The following is a 22,690-nucleotide window of genomic DNA, read 5'->3' as shown; positions in this document are numbered from 1 at the left end:
CTTTTTGGAAACAATTTGAAATGACCAAACTATAATACTTCAAGTCCTTTAATCTTGCAATTCTAGGAATCTAGCATATAGGGGTATTTACACATATGCCAAATAATATCTGCTCAAGGACGTTTATTGCATCATTATTCATACAGGCAAAAATTAGGGGAATAAACCTAAATGTTCACTAACGGGAATAAATTATGATACATACATTGTATGGAATATTTTTGTTTCTGATGTGTTATATCGCTTTAAAATAGAGTAGTTTATACCTGTATGTTCTGACATAGAAAAATCTGCAAAGTATGTAAGTGACAGGTAATACAACTTACATACATTGTATTAAAATATAAAGCATTGTGTTTAGTGCGATCTCATTAAGTAAATCCAACTATATACATACACATATGTGAATATCAGTTCATAGAAAGGACATGCAGATGGTACTGTTTAAATTGAATTATTTTACTCCTAAAGAGATCATAATTGTATTGGTTGTAATTCCAAAAAAATCATACATGGGGAAAAGTTATATATGCTCATTTTAAAAATTAGAAACATGTGAAAAAGAGAAAGAAGCAGCAAAAAAAAAATATTTACAATTTCATCATCCAGAGTCAGCAATTATCAATCTCTTTTCATAGTTTCTTTTATTATTTTTTTCTATACAATTATTTTTGGAATGGAATTATTAGTCCTTTTGAATAGTCTGAATAAGAGGAATTTTCTGAAATAACGGCATATTTAGGATAAATAAAATTCACACTTTTTCTTTTCTTTACAGTTTTTTCCCACTAACAGAAGGTAACATGCATACCATTCAGAGTCTCTGTCCATTTTTGTCAAAAGAAGACAAGAAAGAATTCATTGCTCAGTGTATACCTGCGCTTTTGGCCTGGACTAAGGAAGATCTTTGCAGTACTAACGGTTAGTTTCTTGATAATAAATATTTTATTAATTTATTGCTTGAGATGAAAGATGTGTTCTTAATGTCTAAACCCAAATCTAGCGGAGATAAGTTGAATTGTAGCTGATATATTCCTAGTTTGTACTTAGCTACCTAACGAGTTGACAGTCAGAGGATGAGTGTCATTGGAGAATGACTGTTATATTCTGCGGTATAAAAATGCTACAGCCTTAGGGAAGATTTACAACTGTAAATACCCTCTAATCATTTCTTTTCCATCTGTAGCTTTTTTAGCCATGCCTCATTTCTCCCTAGTCAACCAGTGATTGAACATATAAAAGCAAAAGAAGGAATAGCTTTTGTTGTATTCTAAATGTTTTTAGACACTGACATCTATTAGTTCATTTGTTTGTTTATGTAATAAACACTTATTGAGCACTAGTTTTGTGTCAGTTTGTAGAGACTATATATATAAAGTTATATCATGTGATAACTGATATAGCAAAAAGATGTCCTATGTGTGAAGTGGCAGAGAAGGAGTTTTCCATTCTGTTATGAGTTGTCAGTGGCAGTTTCACAAAGAGAAATATTTCAACTGAGAGTTGAAGGATGGTTTTCGATAGCCACAGTTTGGGAAGTTCATTCCAGTTAAACAAAAACATAAAAGAGTATAGGTAGTTCAGTTTAGCTGGTATTTTAGGTAGAAGGTTTGGGACAAAGGATGTTAGGATGCTCAGGAAGATAGATTTTGAGAAATGGAAGGGAATAGATCATAAAGACCTAGTGTTGTGGGTTAAGGAGTATGGACTATAAGCTATAGACAGTAAAGAGCTATTGGCCCAAATTAGGTAGGAGAATAGTCGACTGTCACATCTACATTAGAAAGCTTATTTTGACAACATATGTGAGAGAAGAGAGGTTGGAAGTAGAAGATCAGATAGGGAGCTATTAGAATAGTCTTAGTGAGAGGTACAGAGAGCTTAAGTCAAGGCATAGATGGAAGAGAGGAAATGGGAATGACAAGGAATTCGGGAAATAGAATTGAAGGCGCTCTGTGATTATATCTCTGAATTTGGTAGATGGAAGTACCAATTACCCTTATAGAAAATCCTATAGCGGACGTGAGGGTTAGGGGGAGTATGGGGAAGGGAGTATACAGGAGCTGATGTTTAGTTTTAAACATAGTAGATTAGGATGCCTATGGAATAAATATTCAAATGGAGAGTTTCAGTAAGCAATACCTATTCACTGGACAGAGATGCTGCTTTTGAAGTCCACGTCATGTAGGTGGTAGTATAATCAATCTGTACATAGGATGAGCTTCCGGTAGAGTGAAGAGTGAAAAGAATACCAAGGGAACACGAGTACTTAATTTAAGGGATACATGGGTGGAGGGAGACTTGAGAATAAGGACTGAAAAAGCAAAGGAGAACTTTTAAGTGATATTCTTCACCTTTGTTAAATACCACAGAACATCAAATGAAATTAGGGACTGAAAGTTGTCCATTGGCTTTGTCAGTGTTGGAATGACTAGTGGTGAGAAAGGGCAGGCAGATAGTCTGTTAAGTGGCGAAAAGGGATGTAGAAAAAAAAGTGAAGGCTGGAGATGAATATAAAGTCAAAGGGAAAATACATGTTGTAGGGAGAAAATAGAGACCAAATGATTGTTGAAAGTTCCCACTGAGAAGATGAGAGGGGAGGGCAAGTAGGATGGGATCTAGACCATAGTTGGGAGACATCAGCCTTGTGTAGGTGGAATGACTTTCTTCTGAGACAAGTTATGAGAGGCATGGGATAAACACAGATGCAGACAGAGGGGGTTGGGAACTTCACGTGTTCCTGACTAATAAGCTTCATGTCTCTGATGAGTGGAAACTGCATTGAAGACTTTAAGAAGCATAGTGAAAGTCTGAAATAATGGAAGAAGAATATGGCTAATCACACACTAAAAGAATTGCCATAATGGCACTCAGGACTGGCAGATGTCAAGAATCAATTTTTCTGGTATTAAACTTTACTGTTGAATTCACTTACGGAGTTAGACTGTGGATTAGGTTGGGATTTGCAATTCGGAAAGGGGATAGGCTGAACTGACTGCATAGAGGAGAGGAGTACTGGAGGTGGTTTCTCCAGCACAGGCTGTAACCGAAGGATGGCAGAGAGGAGGTGGGAGACACAGGGCTGCTGTGTCACACAGCTGTGTGCTGGTCACAGACCGGAAGGGGCACAGCTGTGCCGATGCCCAACAGGAGGGCACCTGAAGGAAGACAGATCACTCTGAGATTTGTCAACCAGTGCTACTCTTTTTAGCCAAAGTGATGAAACACAATTAGCTAACAAATACACTTTAACTGATAGAAAATCCGTTGTTTCTGATTACACTTGAGTCTCTTCTATTTTGCTGGGAAGATTTAAAAAACAAATCTTCCCCTGCCTTTAAAGGAAGATTAAATGCATTATACAGTTAACCCGTGAACAACACGGGATTGAGCTACGTAGGTCTACTTATACACGGATTTTTTTCAATAAATATACGGTTTCCCCTCCGTATCCCTGGGTTTCTCATCAGTATCTTTACCCCGCTCGGTTGGGAATTGCCATTTTATAAGGGACTTGGGTGTCCATGGAGTGGGAGTGTCCTGGAACCAATTCCACACAGATACAGAGAGACAGCTGAAGTTTTGGGAGAGTCAAAAGTTACATGCAGATTTTCGACTGCGTGGTCGGTGCCCCTAACACTCCCCACCCCTGGTACATCTCAAGAAAGTTTTGCTGTATCTCAAAGTAGACTTTTTTATAGTAGCAAATCAGTTAAAATTTTTTAATTTTCATTTTGAAATTTACTTTAGGAGGTTTTGGGCATCTTGCCATTTTCAATTCTTGTCTGCAAACCGGAAGCATAGATGATGGAGAGCTGTTACATGGTATATTAAAAATTCTAATATGCTGGAAGAAAGAGCATGAAGATATTTTTCTTTTCAGTTGGTAAGTGATACATTATACTCTGTTTTTCACCCCTATATACAGTGTGGACCCAGATTATGTATTTTATAGAGGAACAACGTGGTAGACGTTTAGGTCAATCTTTTATAAGTACATAAGATTTAAAATAGAATATTTTCTAACTAAATGTCTGTAATTCTTTAATGCTCTTGTTTTGTTTTGCTTTTGTTTTGTCTCTATCACAGTAATCTATCAGAAGTAAGTCCAGAGATACTGGGAGTAAATATAGAAATAATCCGGTTCCTTTCCCTGTTTCTCAAATACTGCTCATCTCCTTTGGCAGAGAGCGAGTGGGACTTCATCATGTGCTCCATGCTGGCTTGGCTGGAGGTAAATGATCCTGATGTGTCATGCCCTGTGATGGGTCTTCGGGCATATCTGTGTACCAGAACTATTTACTAATCTCATTATTTAAGTAAAGATGGTAGTTAGCACCTTTGCAAACATTTAAACACTTTATAGATGTACTCCTTACCTACTATTTCACAGACTAGTCAAATGATAGAGGTTTCACATTTGCCACTATCATTCAGTGACCAAACCTAACTGCTATTAAAGTGTTCTCTCCATTAGCTCATTTTAATATATTCGCCACACAGCCCTTTTGGGTTTTGTCTTTTCATGGCAAGTTTTTTAGACGTTTTGGTTCTAATTAAATTACTCTTAAAATGTGCTGTGTCACTATTGCTAGAGTAATGCATTAGAGAGTAAGCAGATTCAAAGGGAATTAGTGTTCTTTTTATGACCCAAAGCGACCAGATGTATAATAGTTGTGGGCTCCAACGCAGCAAGTCCATCAGGGTTGAATTGGTCTGAGTCTCTGCTTTGCCTGCTAGTGGCTGTGTGGCTTGGGATTTTAAATTTAGTTGACCCTCAGTTTCTTTATTTTAAAATAACTTAATAACCAATTAGTAGGGCTCCTGAGAAAATGATAAGGGTGTCTGTCATGTATTTCACTTGGTAAATGGTAATTGATATTTTTCTTTTGTAGTTTTAGAAATAAAACAGAACATTTCAGAATAAAAGCATTGATTGTAATTCCAGAATTTAATTTTGAAAAAAGGTGCTTTGATGAGGAATATATAAATGTCTCTTGAAACAATACATTTCAACTGCTTTTTATTTGAAAATTTAGAAAAATGAAAGGGATTTTACTACCTTGATTTGTGATGTTCTTGTAGAAGTCTGCTTACCTATTTCATTTTTGTTTCTACAGACAACAAGTGAGAATCATGCCTTGTATTCTGTTCCACTCGTACAATTGTTTGCCTGTGTCAGCTGTGATTTGGCCTGCGAACTCAGTGCTTTCTTTGATTCCACAACTCGGGATACCATTGGTGCTCTCCCTGTAAATCTAATCAGTGAATGGAAGGAATTTTTCTCCCAGGGCATCCACAGTTTGCTTTTACCTCTTTTGGTGACTGTTACAGCAGGCAAGTGAAAAAGAGAATAATAGTGAGATTCATTAAAAATGGCTTGTTGAAAAATTCCAAACAAAATCTTTGGATGTGTAAGTCAAAAGGTACAGAATAGTAAAAGAAAAGAGCCAGAGAGAAAGCTAGGTATCTCAGGAGCATCATATATACTCAGTTCATGACAAGAATTGAAAAATGGCAAGGTATCAAAAGACCATCATTGCAAAGTGAAGTAATAGGGTTTCAGACAACGTGAATAGGTCATTTGTAACTTGAACCTTTTCTTTTTAAGGATGAGATAATGGAAGTCATTGAACAGTTGAGATTATCTGAAATACATACTCAATTCATGTTTCTAGTTAGGACTAGTGTAATGTTTGTCAAGTTTTCATTTAATTTTTTAAAAAATAACATTTGATTATCTGTTAATCAGTCAAGCTGTATTTACTCATTTTGTTTTGGGATGTGCACTTTTTTCTCCTTTTTGTCATCAGGAGAAAGCAAAGATACATCTGAAACATCCTTTCAGAATGAAATGCTGAAGCCCATGTGTGAAACATTAACGTATATCCCAAAGGATCAGCTCTTGAGTTACAAACTCCCTGCAAGATTGGTTGCTGGCCAAAAAACAAACTTGCCGGAACATCTCCAGACTTTGTTGAATACCTTGGTCCCGTTACTCCTCTTCAGAGCTCGGCCTGTGCAAATTGCTGTTTATCATATGCTATACAAGTAAGAATTCTGAATCGGGTTATGATGGTCTTAAAAAAAATAGAATATATATTTAGTTTTAGCTCTTAGTCATTAAAAGAGGTCAAAGTTGAAAAAGCAAAAAAACAAAGTAAACTTGACCATATATTTTAATGACAGGGATGCCAAGTTTTTGATCTTTTGGTTCTCCATATACAATTTACATTTAGATAGTCTTGGCCATAGGTAGTTATTTCAGAAAAAAAATAAAAATATACCCCTTACAAAATAAGTATTGGTCTTTCTGCTCTGAAGCATGATTTTTAACACTGGACAATTTAATATAAAATAATGTTCTGATTTCCAGGTTGATGCCTGAATTACCACAATATGATCAGGATAATCTAAAGTCATACGGAGATGAAGAAGAAGAACCAGCCCTGTAAGTTTCTTTTTTTCTCTCAATAATTTGTTTATTCACTTTTCATAACCCATTTCACTTATAATGACTTCAGAAGACTGAGGCAGCACAAAAGCTTTAAATACAGAGTGTATATTCATTCAAAAGATCTTTTAAAGTTATCTGTAAGATATCAATGAAATCTAGAGTTCACCCAGAAAGGATTGTTTCTTGCTCATTTTAATTGTTCCTAAATCATATTTTCAGTTTGCTACTATTTAGTAAAACTTTCTTTGGCCACATGGTAGTTTTTGTGGAAAGAGTAAATCTACTCTATTCAAATATCTGTTGAGCACCCATTTTGTGAAAAGTATTAATGAAATGCTGAGGGAAGAATACAGTGTTAGTAAACGTTCTTTTTCTTAAGCAGCTTGCTATCTGACAGACAATATTATCCTATAATAGAAGACAAGTGCTAGGAAAAAGGATAGATGACATATTATGGGGGCACCACTGCTGTATGCCAGGAAGGGAAGACTTTCTCTTGTGGAAGAGACATTTATGCAGACCTTCCAGGTTAGGTAGCATTTTGGCAGGCGGGAAAGACAATGTACCATGTACAGAGGCTTGGAGGCACAACCTTTCCGAAAGTGCTTGGGGAACAGGAAGCAGTCACCACTTGACATATTTCTTTTTATTGTATGTGTCTTCTTTCACTACAACATAAGCTCTGTGCAGGCAGGGATTTTTTTTGTTTCTGGTTCCCGACTATGTCCATAGCACCCAGAATCAATCCCCGGCCTAAAACAGACTCATGAATAGTTGAATGGAACAATAAATGAACGAATATGTGTGGAGTAAGCAGAAAGGGCATAGTAGAAGATAAAGCTGGAAGGTTACTTAAGTTAATGGAGGCCTTACAAATGACATGGTTTAGGATTTGGGCCATTATTTGGTAGAAGATGGGATATTACTAGCTGATTGTGACAATAGTGTGAAGCATAAGTTGTACAGAGAAGCAAGCAGAAGTAGAGACCATTCCAGAAATCATAAACTTGGAGGCAGTGGAGGAAAGTGGAGAGATATCTGAGCTGGTATTTATAAGATCTAGTGACTACTGGTATGGAATAGAGAAGGGTTGGTACATGCGATGGTGGTGTTGAAGGTAAAAAAACCTAGGGGCAGAAGCTTGTAGACCTATGTTTATGGGCTGGGAGAAGGAAATCACAGTGAAAAAAGGATCACAGAAGTGAAAATAAAAAACTAAGCTAAAATATCATAGAGAACAGAATTTGACAGGATTTACTCAAGTATTTCACTTTTTGAGAATCTCTTACGTTCACCTGTAAGTGTTAGTAAGTGCAGTAAAGAAATTTCACTAACATTGTCATGACTTAATGTGAATGTTAAATCTACTTTCCTGAAAAGACTTACAGTCTTGTGATCTCTGTACCCATTACAGGATGATAAAGGGCCTGGTAGCCCTCATCATTCCCCTGATTATCTGAGGGACTTGAATCATTTTAAGCTTCTCTGGATGTGTGATTTTTTTCCATCTATAAAACAGAAAGTTGAAATACATGTTTTATAAAAGGGTCTTTAAGTGCTAACTTCTAGAGTCTACATAAAATTTATATTTAAAAATATATTATTTGTAATATGTTATATTTATATGTATTATATATTTACATATTTATAAATGTAAAAATATATAATACATATTTTCACATATATCAGATCGTATATATTTATATATTTTTATGTCTTTCAGATTCTATCATTGCCATTATGTGAAATTAGGAGTCCAAGTTGAATACATAAAGAGGGACTTTTAAAATGGTTTTTGGAAAATAGAGAAAGATACTTCTAAAATGCTTGAGGTTTATACATGCTGTCAATTTGTTAAGGAGATGAGTTATGAAGAAAATTGTGGTGTTTCATCATTGATTCTTAGGTCACCGCCAGCCGCGCTGATGTCTCTTCTTAGCACTCAAGAGGACTTACTAGAAAATGTGTTGGGGTGTGTTCCTGTTGGGCAGATAGTTACTATTAAGCCACTGAGTGAAGACTTCTGTTATGTTCTGGGATACCTCCTCACTTGGAAATTAATACTTACTTTCTTCAAAGCTTCTTCATCTCAGGTAAATAAGTATGTGACAACTTTTGACAGTTCTGTCCTGTATGTGTTTTTCTGTTAGTATCCTAAACCCTTTCTTCCCCTCCTTTTGACAAAAAAGGGGGAGTGACTCACGTTTTAATATGTTATCAGGTTAATGTCAACCATTCTGCTAAATTGATTTCTGTCCTTCCTCACTTTCCCACAGTTTTTACACACACACACACACACACACACACAGAGTTTTTGCAAATGTAATTAGTCTCTGGAATGTTCCTGAATCAATTTCTTTCTAACTGAATATAGCCACCAAGTCCTTTTATTGCAGTACATAAGATGTGTATGATTTAATTTTGTAGTACCACAGTAATAATTTCAAAAGAATTGTTACTTTGCTGTTTTTTTTCGTTGGTCAATTTCTGATGACTCTCGTGTAGATTTCAATTATTTTTGGAAATTTACCTTATTTGAAAATTAGTGTTTAGAAAAAGATCTATGAAACATTACCTATGTAATTCAAACTATTACTCTCTCTAAATGGTGAAAATACCTTGTAGTAATAATTTTGCCCAAATTATTCTGCAGCCACTAGATGTCTCTGTTGTCTCATGTTTAGGAAGACCTCATTGTCCAGGAGGGAAGCTGGAAAAATCTACTCCAGTGTTGTTTTTAAATTTTTTTATTCTTTCAGGCAGATCCCCTCCTTAAAAATTTCTGTCAGACTTTGTATCAGTTTAATAAAGTATAGCTTCTTTGACAGGTCAACACAAAAAGATTCCGTTCATCACTTCATATTTAAAGTGTGACTTAGTATCATGGCCTTCATTTCCAGTGGGATTTTTCAGAACGCTGACATTGCAGTTACGTTGTTGCACATTTCCCATGTCTTGGTCAAATATATCAACATGCATCTTTGCATTGGTATATACCAGGGGAAAATCAAGTCATAGAGGCAGCATTAATCTAGATGTTTAAATCATTTTATTTCTCTTCAGGCCTGCAACCTGTGTGACTTGAGCTGGTTTCATTTGCTGATGATATACTTCAAGAGTTCATTGTTGGGCTTTTGCATTCATTCTGACACTATTGTTGATCTCTAAAAAAATTGTAGCAAATTAAGGCCTCTATATGTAAGAATTCTGTTCTTGTCCTCTTATGTTTAGAAATTTGGAAAATGGCTATGTGTCATCTTTTTCATTAAGCCAGAGTGTGGGACGGAGTGGAAAAACTATGCAGTAGCATGCGTAGAGCCAGGAACTTGAACTGAATTAAGGACAGATAAACCAGAATAATCCACTAAATAATGATTAGATGAATCCTGAAACAGAATTTTTGAAAAAAACCTTCATCAGTCCAAAATCTGGGTTGTTTTTAACATTCTTCTCAAAAACAACAACAACGAAACTAGTGAATCAGATTGGACTAAAACCAAACCGTATGTGTATGTATGTGTGTATTAAACTGTTGGCCACTGTCTAATTTTAGAACATTTCCATCACTTCGGAAAGAAACCCTTCTCGATTTGTAATCACTTCCCATTTCCTCTCAATCCCTGACAATCACTAATCTATGTTCTGTCTCTGTAGATTTGCCTATTGTAGACATTACATATGTGGTCTTTTGTGTCTGGCTTATTTCACTTAGTATAATGTTTTCAAGTTTCATCCATGCCATACCATGTATCAGTGCTGTATTCCTTTCTATGGCTGAATAATATTCCATTTTATGAATATACCACATTGTGTTTATCCATTCATCTGTTGATGGATATTTAGGTTATTTCCTCTTTTTAGATATTGTAAATAAAGCTGCTTGTATAAAGTTTTATGTGGACGTACGTTTTCATTTCTCTTCTATTGTATACCTAAGAGTGGGATTACTGGGTAATATGTATGTGTTTTTAAAAGTCTATTTATATGTATGATTACTTTTTTAAATTCTACTTTTCTTCCTGCTTTAAAAAAAAAATCAAATTTTACAGAGAAGTTAGAAGACTAATTCAATGAAAAGTCATATATCCTTTTCCTAGAATCACAAATTTTTAACATGTTGCTACATTTTTACATGCTTTCTCTATATTTACTTTTTTTCCTGCTGATCTATTTGAAAGTAAGTTGCAGACATCATGATGCTTTTCCAAAAATTTTTCAAAATATATCTCCTAAGAACAAAGACATGTTTATACATTAGTGTAATTATTAGACTCAAATTTAATGTTGATGCAATTTGTATTCATATTTCCCCAGTTGTCCCAGTAATGTCCTTTATAGTTTGATTTCCTTTCTGTTGAGGATTTAATCAAGGATCATGTTTACATTTGCCTGTTATATGTTGGTACCTATAATTTCCCTACCCTTCTTTTCTTTCTTGTCACTCACCAGGTCATTTATTACTTTGTAGACAGTCTTACAATTTGGATGTGTCTTATTGCTTCCTCATGATTAGATTCTGGTTAATTTTCAGCGAGAGTACTTACTGCACCGTGGTGATGTGTCCTCACTGTATTACCACACGAGGCACACAATGTCCCTGTGTCCTTTTATTGGTGATGTTAAGTCTGGTTACTCAGTAAAGGTAGTGTTCTCCAGATGTCTCCATTGTAAAGGTACTTTGATCAACATATTTTAAGAATCAATTCCAAATCCTATGGCTTGATCCTTGTACTGAGTATTCATAGTATTTGCAAAACGGTGTCTTTGGACTGTGAGGAGATGTATGGTATAGTGGAATAAATCATTTTAAAACAGGTACAACTACCAAAGAGCTGCAAAGTAAGTGTGAATAAATGGAAACTACTCCGTCATTGAGGGTCAAGGAGTTCTAAAGTGCAGGTCCCACACAGATACCTGTAGTGCACCCAGTGGCGCTAAAGTTTCCTATTTTTTTCAAAAAAGAAACCAGAAATCCAAATTTTTATGTGAAATATCCTGATTTAGAAAACAACTGTGAAAAGACCCCAAGACATTTTGGAGTACTGGTTTGTGCTCTCTGTCCTAACGGGATGCTGGAGTGTTTTATATAGGTGGTGTCAGCCATGAAAATCGAATTCATTTTAAGCAGGATTTTGAAAGATTAAGGACTATGCATGCTCTGGAAGGAACGTGTGGAAGACTTGGGAGGAGAGTGTGTACATCGTCCATGGGGAATGGTGAATAGATTTCCATGGTTCAGAGACTCCAAGTGGAGGTGAACTTAAACAGAGAGACAGTTTCCAAAAGATGTTAGAAGCACATGTCAAATAATGAGGGGGTAGTGAAAACATCTGTAGTTTATGAAGAAAGGGAGCAGTGCCATCATATGGCACATTTGGAAAGTAAAAATGTGGCATCTATTTTGTAGGACTCTCATGTAATTCTAAATGTTCAAATTTATGCAATTTTTTGTGTGTTCTTGTGCAGTCTTTTGATTCTCTAGGTTTAATTGGGTCTACTAACAATTTTTTTTGCTTTCCACCAGCTTCGGGCTCTGTATTCGATGTACCTTCGGAAAACAAAGAGTTTGAATAAATTGCTATATCACCTGTTCAGGCTTATGCCAGAAAATCCAACCTATGCAGAGACAACTATTGAGCTCTCAAATAAGGAACCTAAAACCTTCTTTACGGAAGAGCTGCAGTTGAGTATTAGAGGTCAGTGAGATGTGCGTTTATGTTCCCTCTTGGAGACGAGGTTCAGACTAGGTTGTGTTATGCTTTACCCCGAGGGTGTGGAGAACAGCCCTAAAGGGGGGCCCCAGCTTTGAGAATGCTGAAGGGCAGGATTTTCCGCATTTCTCTAACTAGGATATAGAATGAGATCTTGTGGATAAGGATGTTAAGAATTTAATATGTTTTTGAAGCCTAGTTTGCTGAGACTGTTTCTTTTACTTTGTAAACAAATATTTGTTATGTGATAATGTTTTATAGGGCTATGAATTAAGTAGCTTTCAGTTGGGGAAACAAAAATAGTAAAATTTCTTTCCTTCACTGCGGGAGCTCAGATTTTAGCTGAGGGGATAGACATCTGGCTGTACTACAGTATTGAAAGTGATTTCCTAAGAATAACTCTTTAAGTGCCTAGAGCTGTGAGGATGGGACTGTCTTGTGAGTACTGAGGGGGTTCTGACTTCTGCATAATACGTCAGTGAACACTGGGGAAAGGAAAGGAAGCCAAGCCCTTTTTAATTATTTATGTGAAAGAGAATCTTTCATTTTCCCTCAGTTTAAAAATATGTGTGTTCCATTTTATTTGTCATCTTTAATGTGAAGTATAGGTAGAATGCTATTTCTAGGCAGATTTTTCAGTGTCAACTGAGATCTTTTTACTTCTTTTTGCCATTTTAATGGTTCCTTTTGAATATGTGGGAGAAAGCCAATACTCTAGAATTCTGGTTTCTTTGGTATGCTTGTTTTGTGAGCTCTAGCACTAATGTTGAGGAATTAAAATTCATTTTCTAAGGAAAATACTAATATTAGTCTGTTATTCTATGTACGAAATACATGTTACTAACTAAGAATTTGCTTTTCCCTCAGAAACAACGACTCTTCCATACCATGTCCCCCACTTGGCTTGTTCCGTCTATCATATGACATTAAAAGACTTGCCTGCCATGGTTAGGCTGTGGTGGAACAGTAGTGAGAAACGTGTTTTCAATATTGTAGATAGATTTACAAGCAAGTATGTCAGCAATGTTCTTTCTTTTCAAGAAATATCTTCTGTGCAAACAAGTACACAACTATTTAATGGCATGACGGTTAGTATAACCTTGAATTTTTTCTAGAAAAGTGGTTTAAATATTGGTTATGTCTGACATTTGCATGTGTCATCCCACTTGTGGCCCTTGGTTCAGAATTTACAGAAATTACCTACTGTATTTTATGATTCTTGTGTATCAAATCTCAATATTCATGCATAGATTGAAACAGTGGTATAATTTTATTTACCCTCACCAAATAGTTTGTCAACATTCATTAATTCATTTAAAGTATACATTGGAATACCGGCTGATGCCAGGCTCTGTGTGCCAATCACCGTGGAAATGAATAGGGCAGATTCCTGTACTATATAACATACAATCTAATAAAGGGAAGAGAACGATACTGGCAATATTTGTTTTTTTGTTTTTTGTTTTTTAATGGCACTTTTTAATTTTATTTTTGGGGGGAATATTGGGGAACAGTGTGTTTCTCAAGGGCCCATCAGCTGTCCTTCATTCTAGTTGTGGAGGGCACAGCTCAGCTCCAAGTCCAGTCTCTGTTTTCAGTTTTTAGTTGCAGGGGGCGCAGCCCACCATCCCATGCGGGAATTGAACCGGCATCCTTGTTGTTGAGAGCTCACCCTCTAATGAGCTGAACCATCCGGCTGCCCCTCCAGAAGCTCAGCGGCAGCTCGTTGTCTTCAATCTAATTGTGGAGGGTGCAGCTCAATGGCCCATGTAGGAATTGAACTGACAACCCTGTTAAGAGCTCGCACTCTAACCAACTGAGCCATCCGCCCGCCCCGGCAATGTTTTTTGCATTCGAAACTGGCATCTGAAGAGGCAGAGTGCTCTGTCATCAGAGTGGGAAGGGTTCATCTGGCCGAGGGGATTAGGTGAGACTTCAGGGAGGAAGATTACTTTGAGGTGGGCAGGATTTTGTTGTGGGGAAAGGTATTTGCTACAGAGAAAACAATATGGTAAAAGCAAAAGGCATGGAATAAGAATTTCTGTGATTGCCCAAGAAATGATGACTAACCCAGTATTCGTAAAGAATAGGATTCCTGAAGGTGAATAGTCAGAGAACAAGCAGCTTCTATGATGAATTAAGACCATACTCGAAAAGGTCTCAAATAACAGTCTGAAATATTCGGTCCTATTTATCCACTGAAAATTCTCCTTTGAGGTAGTGGCACGATAGGAATTATAATCTGTGAAATTCTCTGGCTGCAATAAGTAGCATGGAGTTTGGGTTCAGAGGAATAGTTAGGCGAGACTTTGGAATAGAATTATGGGCACTGGGGAGGGCCCGAATGGGGCCGCATTAAGGGAGATGTAAAAGGGGGTGTGTGTGAGAAATTTTGTGGAGATTTATCCAAACTTGCAGCTGGTGAATATCTGGGATAAGGCAGAAGGAGAAATTGAAGATATGCTCTGGTTTTTAGCCTGGAAATTGGAAAGTCAAAAGAATAAATTTGTAAAGGATGGTAATTTGTGTTTTATATTGAGTTTGCAACGCAAGTATGAAAACCACAACCAGGTTTAAATATTCTGGCTGTTGATGGTTGGCTCTAAAGCTCAGGAGAATTCTGTGGTAGAGAAAGACTTGGGAGACATCCAAATAGAAGTGATTTTGATACTCTGGACATGGATAACAAGGAATAATTAATAACCCATTCTGTCATTTGTCTATTAAAAACTATAACTTACGTAGTAAGCCTCATATAATAAAACATACTTTTGTATGAGAGTGTGTTTCTTTTAAGACAAACTTTTATGTCATAAAATCACTATAATATATAACCGGCCCTCTCTATCTGTGGGTTCTACATCCATGGATACAACCAACCTCAGATTGAGCATCACAGTTGGATGCAGGGATATAGAACCCACAGGTAGGCAGACTTGAGCATCCACACATTTTGATACCCGAGGGGGTCCTGGAACCAGTCCCTCGTGGATACGGAGAGATAACTGTATGTCAGATATTTATTAAATATATCAAATAAATGAATGTGTTTACTTGCATTTTCTTTGAATGAAAACTTTGGCTGCTGTAGTCACCCTATTGAGATGTTCTTTCAAGGAAAGAAAGGAAAACTTCAGCAAAAAAAAAATTACGTTTTCATGTGTTGCAGGTCAAAGCTCGAGCTACTACTCGAGAAGTAATGGCTACCTATAGTATTGAGGACATCGTTATTGAACTTATAATACAACTGCCTTCAAACTACCCATTGGGTTCCATAACAGTGGAAAGTGGGAAAAGAGTCGGGGTGGCTGTTCAGCAGTGGAGGAACTGGATGCTGCAGCTAAGCACTTACCTCACCCACCAGGTAAGGGTCTGCATACACAGGCGTCCACACCGGGGGTCCTGCTGACCCGCTGTTTGAAGGGCAGTAACGCGTAAAAGTCATCTCTTCTGCTTAAGGTCGAAATAGAGGTTATATTTGCTTGGATGAACACAGATGTATGCCTAAATGTCTTGAACCTGCCAAGCTGTTTTAATTTTTAAGGCTCTACAAATTTTTTTTCCTGATGTTTGAGAGGAATTGACTTCATTGACATAGACGGTACAGAACAATACACGGAACTAAGGAAATTGTTTGAGAGGGAATCTTTTTGTAAGATACTGGACAGGTGACTGTCTTCTGAGCTACTTTTACATTTCAACTCTCCTTCTGTGGTTACAGAAATCCCAGTACTTTCAAAGACTGACTTTATAAACAGCTTGTAAGTCTTTAGTTTTGTTTGCACATTGTGAACATTGCACAGCGAGGGAAAATTATTTTAAAACAAATGTATTCACCAGTTTGTAGAGCTGGAACAAATTTAACAGTTGAGAAGCTGCAATGACTAATTTAATCATTTTAGTTGAAAATTGGGAGAACTAACCTAAATGATTTAATTATTGAAGAGTTTCATCAAGCAACAGGCTGAGACTATAAACCTTGAAGCATTGATGCAGAAGTCTTTCTTTCAAGTCTGTTTTTACTGGAGAAAAACCATATCTGGTTCCTAAAACTTGAGTGGTCATTTAAAAAACCAACATTCAGAAAACTTAGATGTGAATACAGCAAAGCAGAGTGTCTTCTCTCCAAAGTATAACTCAACTTTAAAATTTGTGAAATTGAGTAAAAATAGCTAATTGGTAGTCTTCAATATATATGTTTTTTTTCCTTGTTAACAGAATGGCAGCATTATGGAAGGCTTAGCCTTGTGGAAAAATAATGTAGACAAACGTTTTGAGGGTGTTGAAGATTGCATGATCTGTTTCTCGGTCATTCATGGTTTCAACTATTCTCTTCCCAAAAAAGCCTGTAGAACATGCAAGAAAAAGTTCCATTCAGCCTGCTTGGTAAGTCTAAAGAGAAATTAACTTTCTTATGTTTTATATATATTATCTGAATGATATCTAACTTTGGAAAAGAAAACAATGTTAAACTCTTAATTGTAGTTAATGGGAAACAGATTAAAAATGATTTTTCACAATCTGTAAATGATAATTAGTAATTTACTGAAAATGGTAGCATCAAAGCACTTTAACAATTGGACGTTGCTAATATATTTCTCAGCCCTCAAAAAATAGATGGTCTTATAAGATTTAGACCACAAAGGAGACTGAGAAATTTGGAACTGGGGGCCATCTGGCCTCAGAACTCTTGGCTCTTTTTAAACATCATACTGAAAAGAAAGTCACCCTCTGTGTAGTTGCTTTGCAGGAGATCTTCCTTATATATCTTAGTGGTTGTGTGCCTGAGCCAAGGTGGAAAGGATCAGATTGTAGCCTTTGGAAGTAATACCGAGTTGTGTTGATTTTGGAGATGAATGGAGGGAGCAAAATTTCAGTATTCTCCCTTTTTCACTTTATCATTTTAAGGTTACTTTAGATGTATATGTAAAATGACAGCTTTAAAAAGTTCTTTTAACGTTTAAAACCTTTTCTTTTTCAGTACAAATGGTTTACATCCAGCAACAAATCCACTTGTCCACTCTGTCGTGAGACCTTTTTCTGAGATTTTTTTTGTCCCATTGGAAATAATCCCTGAAGTAAGTCACGCAAAGGCAGTGGATTTGAATCCATCTTTAAGTGTTGATGTGAGGAGGCCAGTGAGCTTTGCGTTTAAATAGGACCTTCTCTGGAAAATTATTTTGGTTAATGTAATGATCCTAAAGTCAGGTTTACGTATCTTTAGATTGCTTTGTAAATGTTTGGAAGCCTTTTCTTTTACATAAAACGATTAACATATTTGAGAGAAAATATTTATATTAATAGTTCAATCTCTTTGTATAGTTAAAAATAAATATGGAATAACCCTAAATTACAGATTTGGAATTTGTGAAAGTGTTGTACAAACTGTATTATATTGATAAACCCATTCAGTTTATTGATCAATGTTCTGAACAGTCCAAGTGAGGCAAATGAATTGAGAGGGTTGATTTATATCTCCAGGTATTTTAAGACTTATTAATTATGACAATGAAATTAGTATTCTCATATTTATATATTATTTTAATGATAAAAATGACACTAAAGCTATTAAGATAACTTACTTTAAGCTATTTGAAGTATGCTGTGAAATCCTATATAAGAGAGTGTAAACAACTTTAAGGTGCCTCCATTTATCAAGGATTATGAAATTCAGAGAATTAAATTAATGACACTGACCTTTTGTTGTGGAAGGAGAATTTCCACGTGTTAGTGAAACTGAATTGCAGACTTGTCAGTGAATTTATTTGTCAGTTTGAGTGAGTCTCCAGAGGATGAGAATTTGAGAGAAACAGAAATTAGATTATGTCATTCATGAAGCAGAGTGGTACTTAGCCCTCTATGGAAAGGGAAGAAATAAAATGGGTATTTCTGAAACTTAAGATTGGTGGGGGAAAAAATGTAAATGCTGTAGATGGCTTTCAATTTTGTAAGCGAAATTTGCTATTCTTACTGTCCAAAGTTACAGTGAATTAAAGATTTGGGGGAGCTAATTTTTCTAGCCAAGTAAAGAATTTTAGTAGTAAGTAAAAGGTAGACTAACAGGCTGAAGTGGAGTAGGTGAAACCTGCCTTTTGCCACAGCATTATTACCCTTAAAAATTGTGCCCAAAGCATAAGTGTGAAAATTCGGAACTTGGAGTAATTTTATTGTCGTCTTATATTACATGCAAAATAATAGCATATCTAACAGCAAGGTTACTTGAAAGATTAGCTAATCATCTCTGTTGCAAATGTTTAATTGGCAAAAAGCAACTCATATTGAATAAAATGACTGCTTACCATCAAATGGGTAAAATGGTTATTATTGAAATAGTATGAATGTGGCCAGAATATTATAGTCGAGAGTGAAGTATTACATGTGAGTTACAAATCTCCTGAGTTATATTTGTAGATGCAGTGTCATACCCAGTTCTGTCTGTCTCCTGAATTTATTTCTGTAGTATTACCTTACAGCCTTGAAACTCAGAGTCAGTAAGTGAAGTGCAGATAGCAAAATTCTACTACCTCTTCTTAACCCCTTTCTTAAAATAGTCTCTCTTTCTATGTCTCTCTCTGACATGATAATCCCAAAGGATTGTGTTACTCCTCTGTGAAAGTTACCTACTTTTTCTTTAAAAACTGTTTTGTAATAAGAGTTTGTTTATAACTTTTCCAGTATTGGTACTACTTGGCTTCTGACCCAAACCCCAAGTAGAAAAGAAAAGGGAATAATGGAGCATTGTTTTTCCACAGTAGTATTTAGGCATCAGGTTCTTGGTGAAACACTATAATTAAGTAGGATACCAGCTCTTCATACTTAGGACTCTTAACACATTTCTTTGAGACTTGTAAATATAAATGTACTGTTTACATGCTGAAGAAAAAGCTTTCCAAAATAAGACTAAAATTCAGAATACCACGTTAATTGAAGTTTTATTGATACAGCTTTGACAATTCTAGAGAGCATTCTTTAAAATTTTAGCATAAGGACATTTTGAAAGTGCATGAGATTCAAAGCCTATTAGCAAAATTATTAACTTAAAACCCTAATGTACATTGCAAATTTTAGAATTTATTTTTAGCTCTAATTTATCACATGCTCTAATGTATGTACATAAGTTTCTGTGGCTTACATAATTAATGTTATTACTAGGTAAGTTTTTGTGTTGTGAATATTGTTATTATTTGATTGTTGTACCATATGTGCCCATTAAATTTGTTTTAATTACAAAATATTTCAAATATACAGAATAATATAAATGCCCTTGTACTCTTCACAATCTATTTTGCCATATTTGCTTCTGATTTAAAAAATAAAATAAAATGTTACTCTTTTGTATTCCTCCCTGATCCCATTTCCTCTTTCCCTTCCTAGAGCTAATCTATTCCGAAGTTGGTGTGACTTCTTTCTATTTAAGATTTTATACTTTACCCTATGTTTGTATCCATGAATAATATATAGCAGTTTTTTTTTTACTTTATATTTCTGATATCCTATTGTACGTAATCTTTTGTAACTTGCTTTTTCACTCAACATAATTGCTGTGTAATATCACTTTATTATCAGTTTACTTACCAATTCCCCCACTAATGGTCATTTCAATTGTTATTTTTTGCCATTTTGAACAGTGCTCAAATGGGCGTTCTTGATAATGCTTTCTCATGCAAATGTGCAGATATTCTGGACATATGCCCTAAGATGGAATTTCAGGTAGTAGATAGCTATACTCCGTGATTTTAGATGGTGTCAAATTGCTCTCCAAAGTGGTGTGCAAGTTTGCACTCCCTGTGGCAGCAGAGTAAGAGAATCTGGGTTTCCTGTCTCATCGCCAACACTTAGTCATATCAGACTTTTTAAGTTTTACAGTCAGAGCTGTGAGATAGTAGGTCTTTGTTTTAATTTATATTTACCTGGCTACCAAGAATCTTCACTTCATTTCATATATTTATTGGTCATTATTTTGTGAATTTATTTCCTATATGCCTATTTTTCTCTTGGATTACTTAAATTCTTACTGATCATAATGCTTTATCTGTTACAGGGCTTCTGGTATGTGGCTTGACTTTAATGTGGTCTGTGGCTGTCTTTAATTATACAGAATTTTCCAGATAATTAAATTCAGTCAAATTCATCATTTTCCTTCAATTTTTTTTCCTTCTATTTTTTTTCCTTCCCTAAGGTTTAAAAAATTGTATAATTAATTTTGTCTGAAGTTATAAATTTCAAAATATGCCTGATTCATCTGAAATTAAATGTTGTGACTGTTGTAAGGTGAAAATCTTAACCCACATTGATAGCCAGTTCTTAGAGCATCGTTGATTAAATAGTAAGCCCATTCCCCGTTGACTTTGTAGTGCCTCCCGTGTGTGTGGATTGGTTTTGGGGCTTTCATTCTATTCCATTGATCTATTTATCTGTGTTAATTCTACACAGTTTTTTTGTTTTTCTTGAAAAAATAGCTTTATACTTAATCTTGAAGAGTAGATGACTAGTCCTCCTGTCTTGTTCTTCTCAAGACTTTCCTTGCATAGCACATCCTCTGCTACCTAGCAACTCCCTTTCCCCTGCTTGTTCACTGGCACGGCCAATTTATCCTTACTGGAATGAGTTGTCTTATGGAAGAATTTGGCCAGTGTCCATCTTAGGTTCTATCTCGTGTGACCAGGGCCTCTTCTGGCTTTGCCAGATCTTATCCTTAGGTTGTTACAACCCAGTTATCCTCAGTTTATTAAACTGATGATTGTGGAAATCAAATTGCTATACTATTTAGATTCTGTTGGGTACATTAAAAGAACAGTTTCTGTTGTTTTCTTTTTTTTTTTTAAATATAAGTATTTATAGTATGCCAGTGGAAATTATCTTTTTTACATTTACTTAAATTTATCATGATAAATGTCAGTTATCAGTTTAAAAATGTGTGAAGTGTTACATATGAGTACTTTCCCAAAATTTGTTTAGGAGGTATGCAAACAATAAAGTTTGAAGACACTGTTCTGGCAGATGGTAAGTGAAAAGGTGGCTGGCAGGTTTCCAGACCAGAGTTAAACAGACCCACACGGACAGATCTTTACCGATAGTTTTATAGAGATTTAAAAGTATTTCTTAACTTTAGATTTGGTGCTAGAGGGTCTGTCGTGAATAGTATGCCACACTCTCTCTTCTAGTGAGCCAGCCAAGTCATGGTGCTACAGATGTTGAAGAAACCGCTTTACTGCTTAGGTCAGATCTTCCAAAGGCTGTGATTCGGATTCTAGCCATTTCCGAAAAAGAGAATTAAACAAAACTCTATGTAGTCAAAGCCTGATTCTTCCCTCATAATAGAACTGACAGCTTTTACAAAGTGGAAAGGTTACATTTTCTATTAACAAATGAATATGTACTTTGACATCTTACTAGAAACGGTTTTGTAGTTAATTGTCACAAGATTACAATTAAAGTAGTTACATTTTTTTGGAAAGCACTTTCTTAATTTAATACCCTCCGCTGTGAACTTGGTTATAGCCTGCTGGACAATAGTTCTGAGGACAGTGCCCATGGAATTTCACATTTTGTTTTCTCAGTTTACCATGCTGACCAGACTTCTCAATAAGCAGTCTTGCTTGTTTTTGATTGACTTTAAAATGGAATATTTTAAGTGCTAAATGTGATATATTTTTATAGATTTGGGGTATATACTCTGTATTAAGAAGTTGCTTTCTATTATTTGCTTATATTTTAAAGTCAAATGCTTCTCTCCGTCTATTTAAATGACAGGTATTTTCCCCTCTCTTTATCCTCATGGTGGATTACATAGATTTTCTAATGTTTAATCATTCTTGAATTCTTGTGATAAACCCTACTCAGTCATGATCAATACTATTATTACTAATAATGTATTTAGGGATTTCAAAAATATTTTTTCAAGTTTTGCATCTTTGTTCACAAATGAAATCAACCTATGATAATATTGTATGGTATATTCATAAATGAGATTAACCTATAATTTTTTTGTATTGTTTCTGTTTGGTTTTAGTATCAATGATATGCTAGTATTATAAAGTGAGTTAGGGTTCTTGAATGTTTGGTAAAACTCAACTGTAAAATCACCTGGACCTGGTGCTTTTATTTTGTGGGGTGAGGATGGAATGAGCAGATACCCAGCTAATTCAGTTTCTTTCTTTTCTTTTTTAACATTATTTTTTACTTTTTATTTTTATTTTTTAAGATTTTTTTTTTTCTTTATTGGGTAAGGGGAGCAGGACTTATTGGGGAACAGTATGCACCTCCAGGACTTTTTTCCAAGTCAAGTTGCTGTCCTTTCAATCTTAGCCATGGAGGGTGCTGCCCAGCCTCAAGTTGTTGTCCCTTTAGTCCTAGTTGTGGAGGGTGCAGCCCAGCTCCAGGTCCAGCCACCATCCCTTGCAGAAGTCGAACTGGCCACCTTGTGGTTGAGAGGATGCGCTACAACCAACTGAGCCATCCGGGAGCTCAGTGGTAGCTCAGCTCAAGGTGCTGTGTTCAATCTTAGTTGCAGGGGGCGCTG

General features: G+C 35.7%; 1 protein-coding gene across 1 annotated transcript in view; it reads left to right on the top strand.

Annotated features, from left to right (window-relative positions):
* LTN1 (listerin E3 ubiquitin protein ligase 1) overlaps window positions 1–20,120 on the top strand; it is a 53,520-nt gene extending 33,400 nt beyond the window's left edge. Inside the window, exons 19-30 of the mRNA XM_033133946.1 lie at window positions 779–921; window positions 3,751–3,886; window positions 4,090–4,234; window positions 5,121–5,337; window positions 5,814–6,051; window positions 6,377–6,451; window positions 8,364–8,550; window positions 11,982–12,153; window positions 13,036–13,256; window positions 15,338–15,532; window positions 16,387–16,554; window positions 17,150–20,120. Coding sequence (XP_032989837.1) covers window positions 779–921; window positions 3,751–3,886; window positions 4,090–4,234; window positions 5,121–5,337; window positions 5,814–6,051; window positions 6,377–6,451; window positions 8,364–8,550; window positions 11,982–12,153; window positions 13,036–13,256; window positions 15,338–15,532; window positions 16,387–16,554; window positions 17,150–17,212 — 1,960 coding nt within the window. The 3' untranslated portion in view covers window positions 17,213–20,120. The remainder of the gene's footprint in view (window positions 1–778; window positions 922–3,750; window positions 3,887–4,089; window positions 4,235–5,120; window positions 5,338–5,813; window positions 6,052–6,376; window positions 6,452–8,363; window positions 8,551–11,981; window positions 12,154–13,035; window positions 13,257–15,337; window positions 15,533–16,386; window positions 16,555–17,149) is intronic.
* The last annotated feature ends 2,570 nt before the right edge of the window (window positions 20,121–22,690 follow it).

The sequence above is a fragment of the Rhinolophus ferrumequinum genome, chromosome 2, assembly GCF_004115265.2.
Source record: "Rhinolophus ferrumequinum isolate MPI-CBG mRhiFer1 chromosome 2, mRhiFer1_v1.p, whole genome shotgun sequence".
NCBI lineage: Eukaryota > Metazoa > Chordata > Mammalia > Chiroptera > Rhinolophidae > Rhinolophus > Rhinolophus ferrumequinum.
The sequence above is the reverse complement of the archived record's forward strand: the minus strand, read 5'-3'. Positions and strand labels throughout refer to the sequence as shown.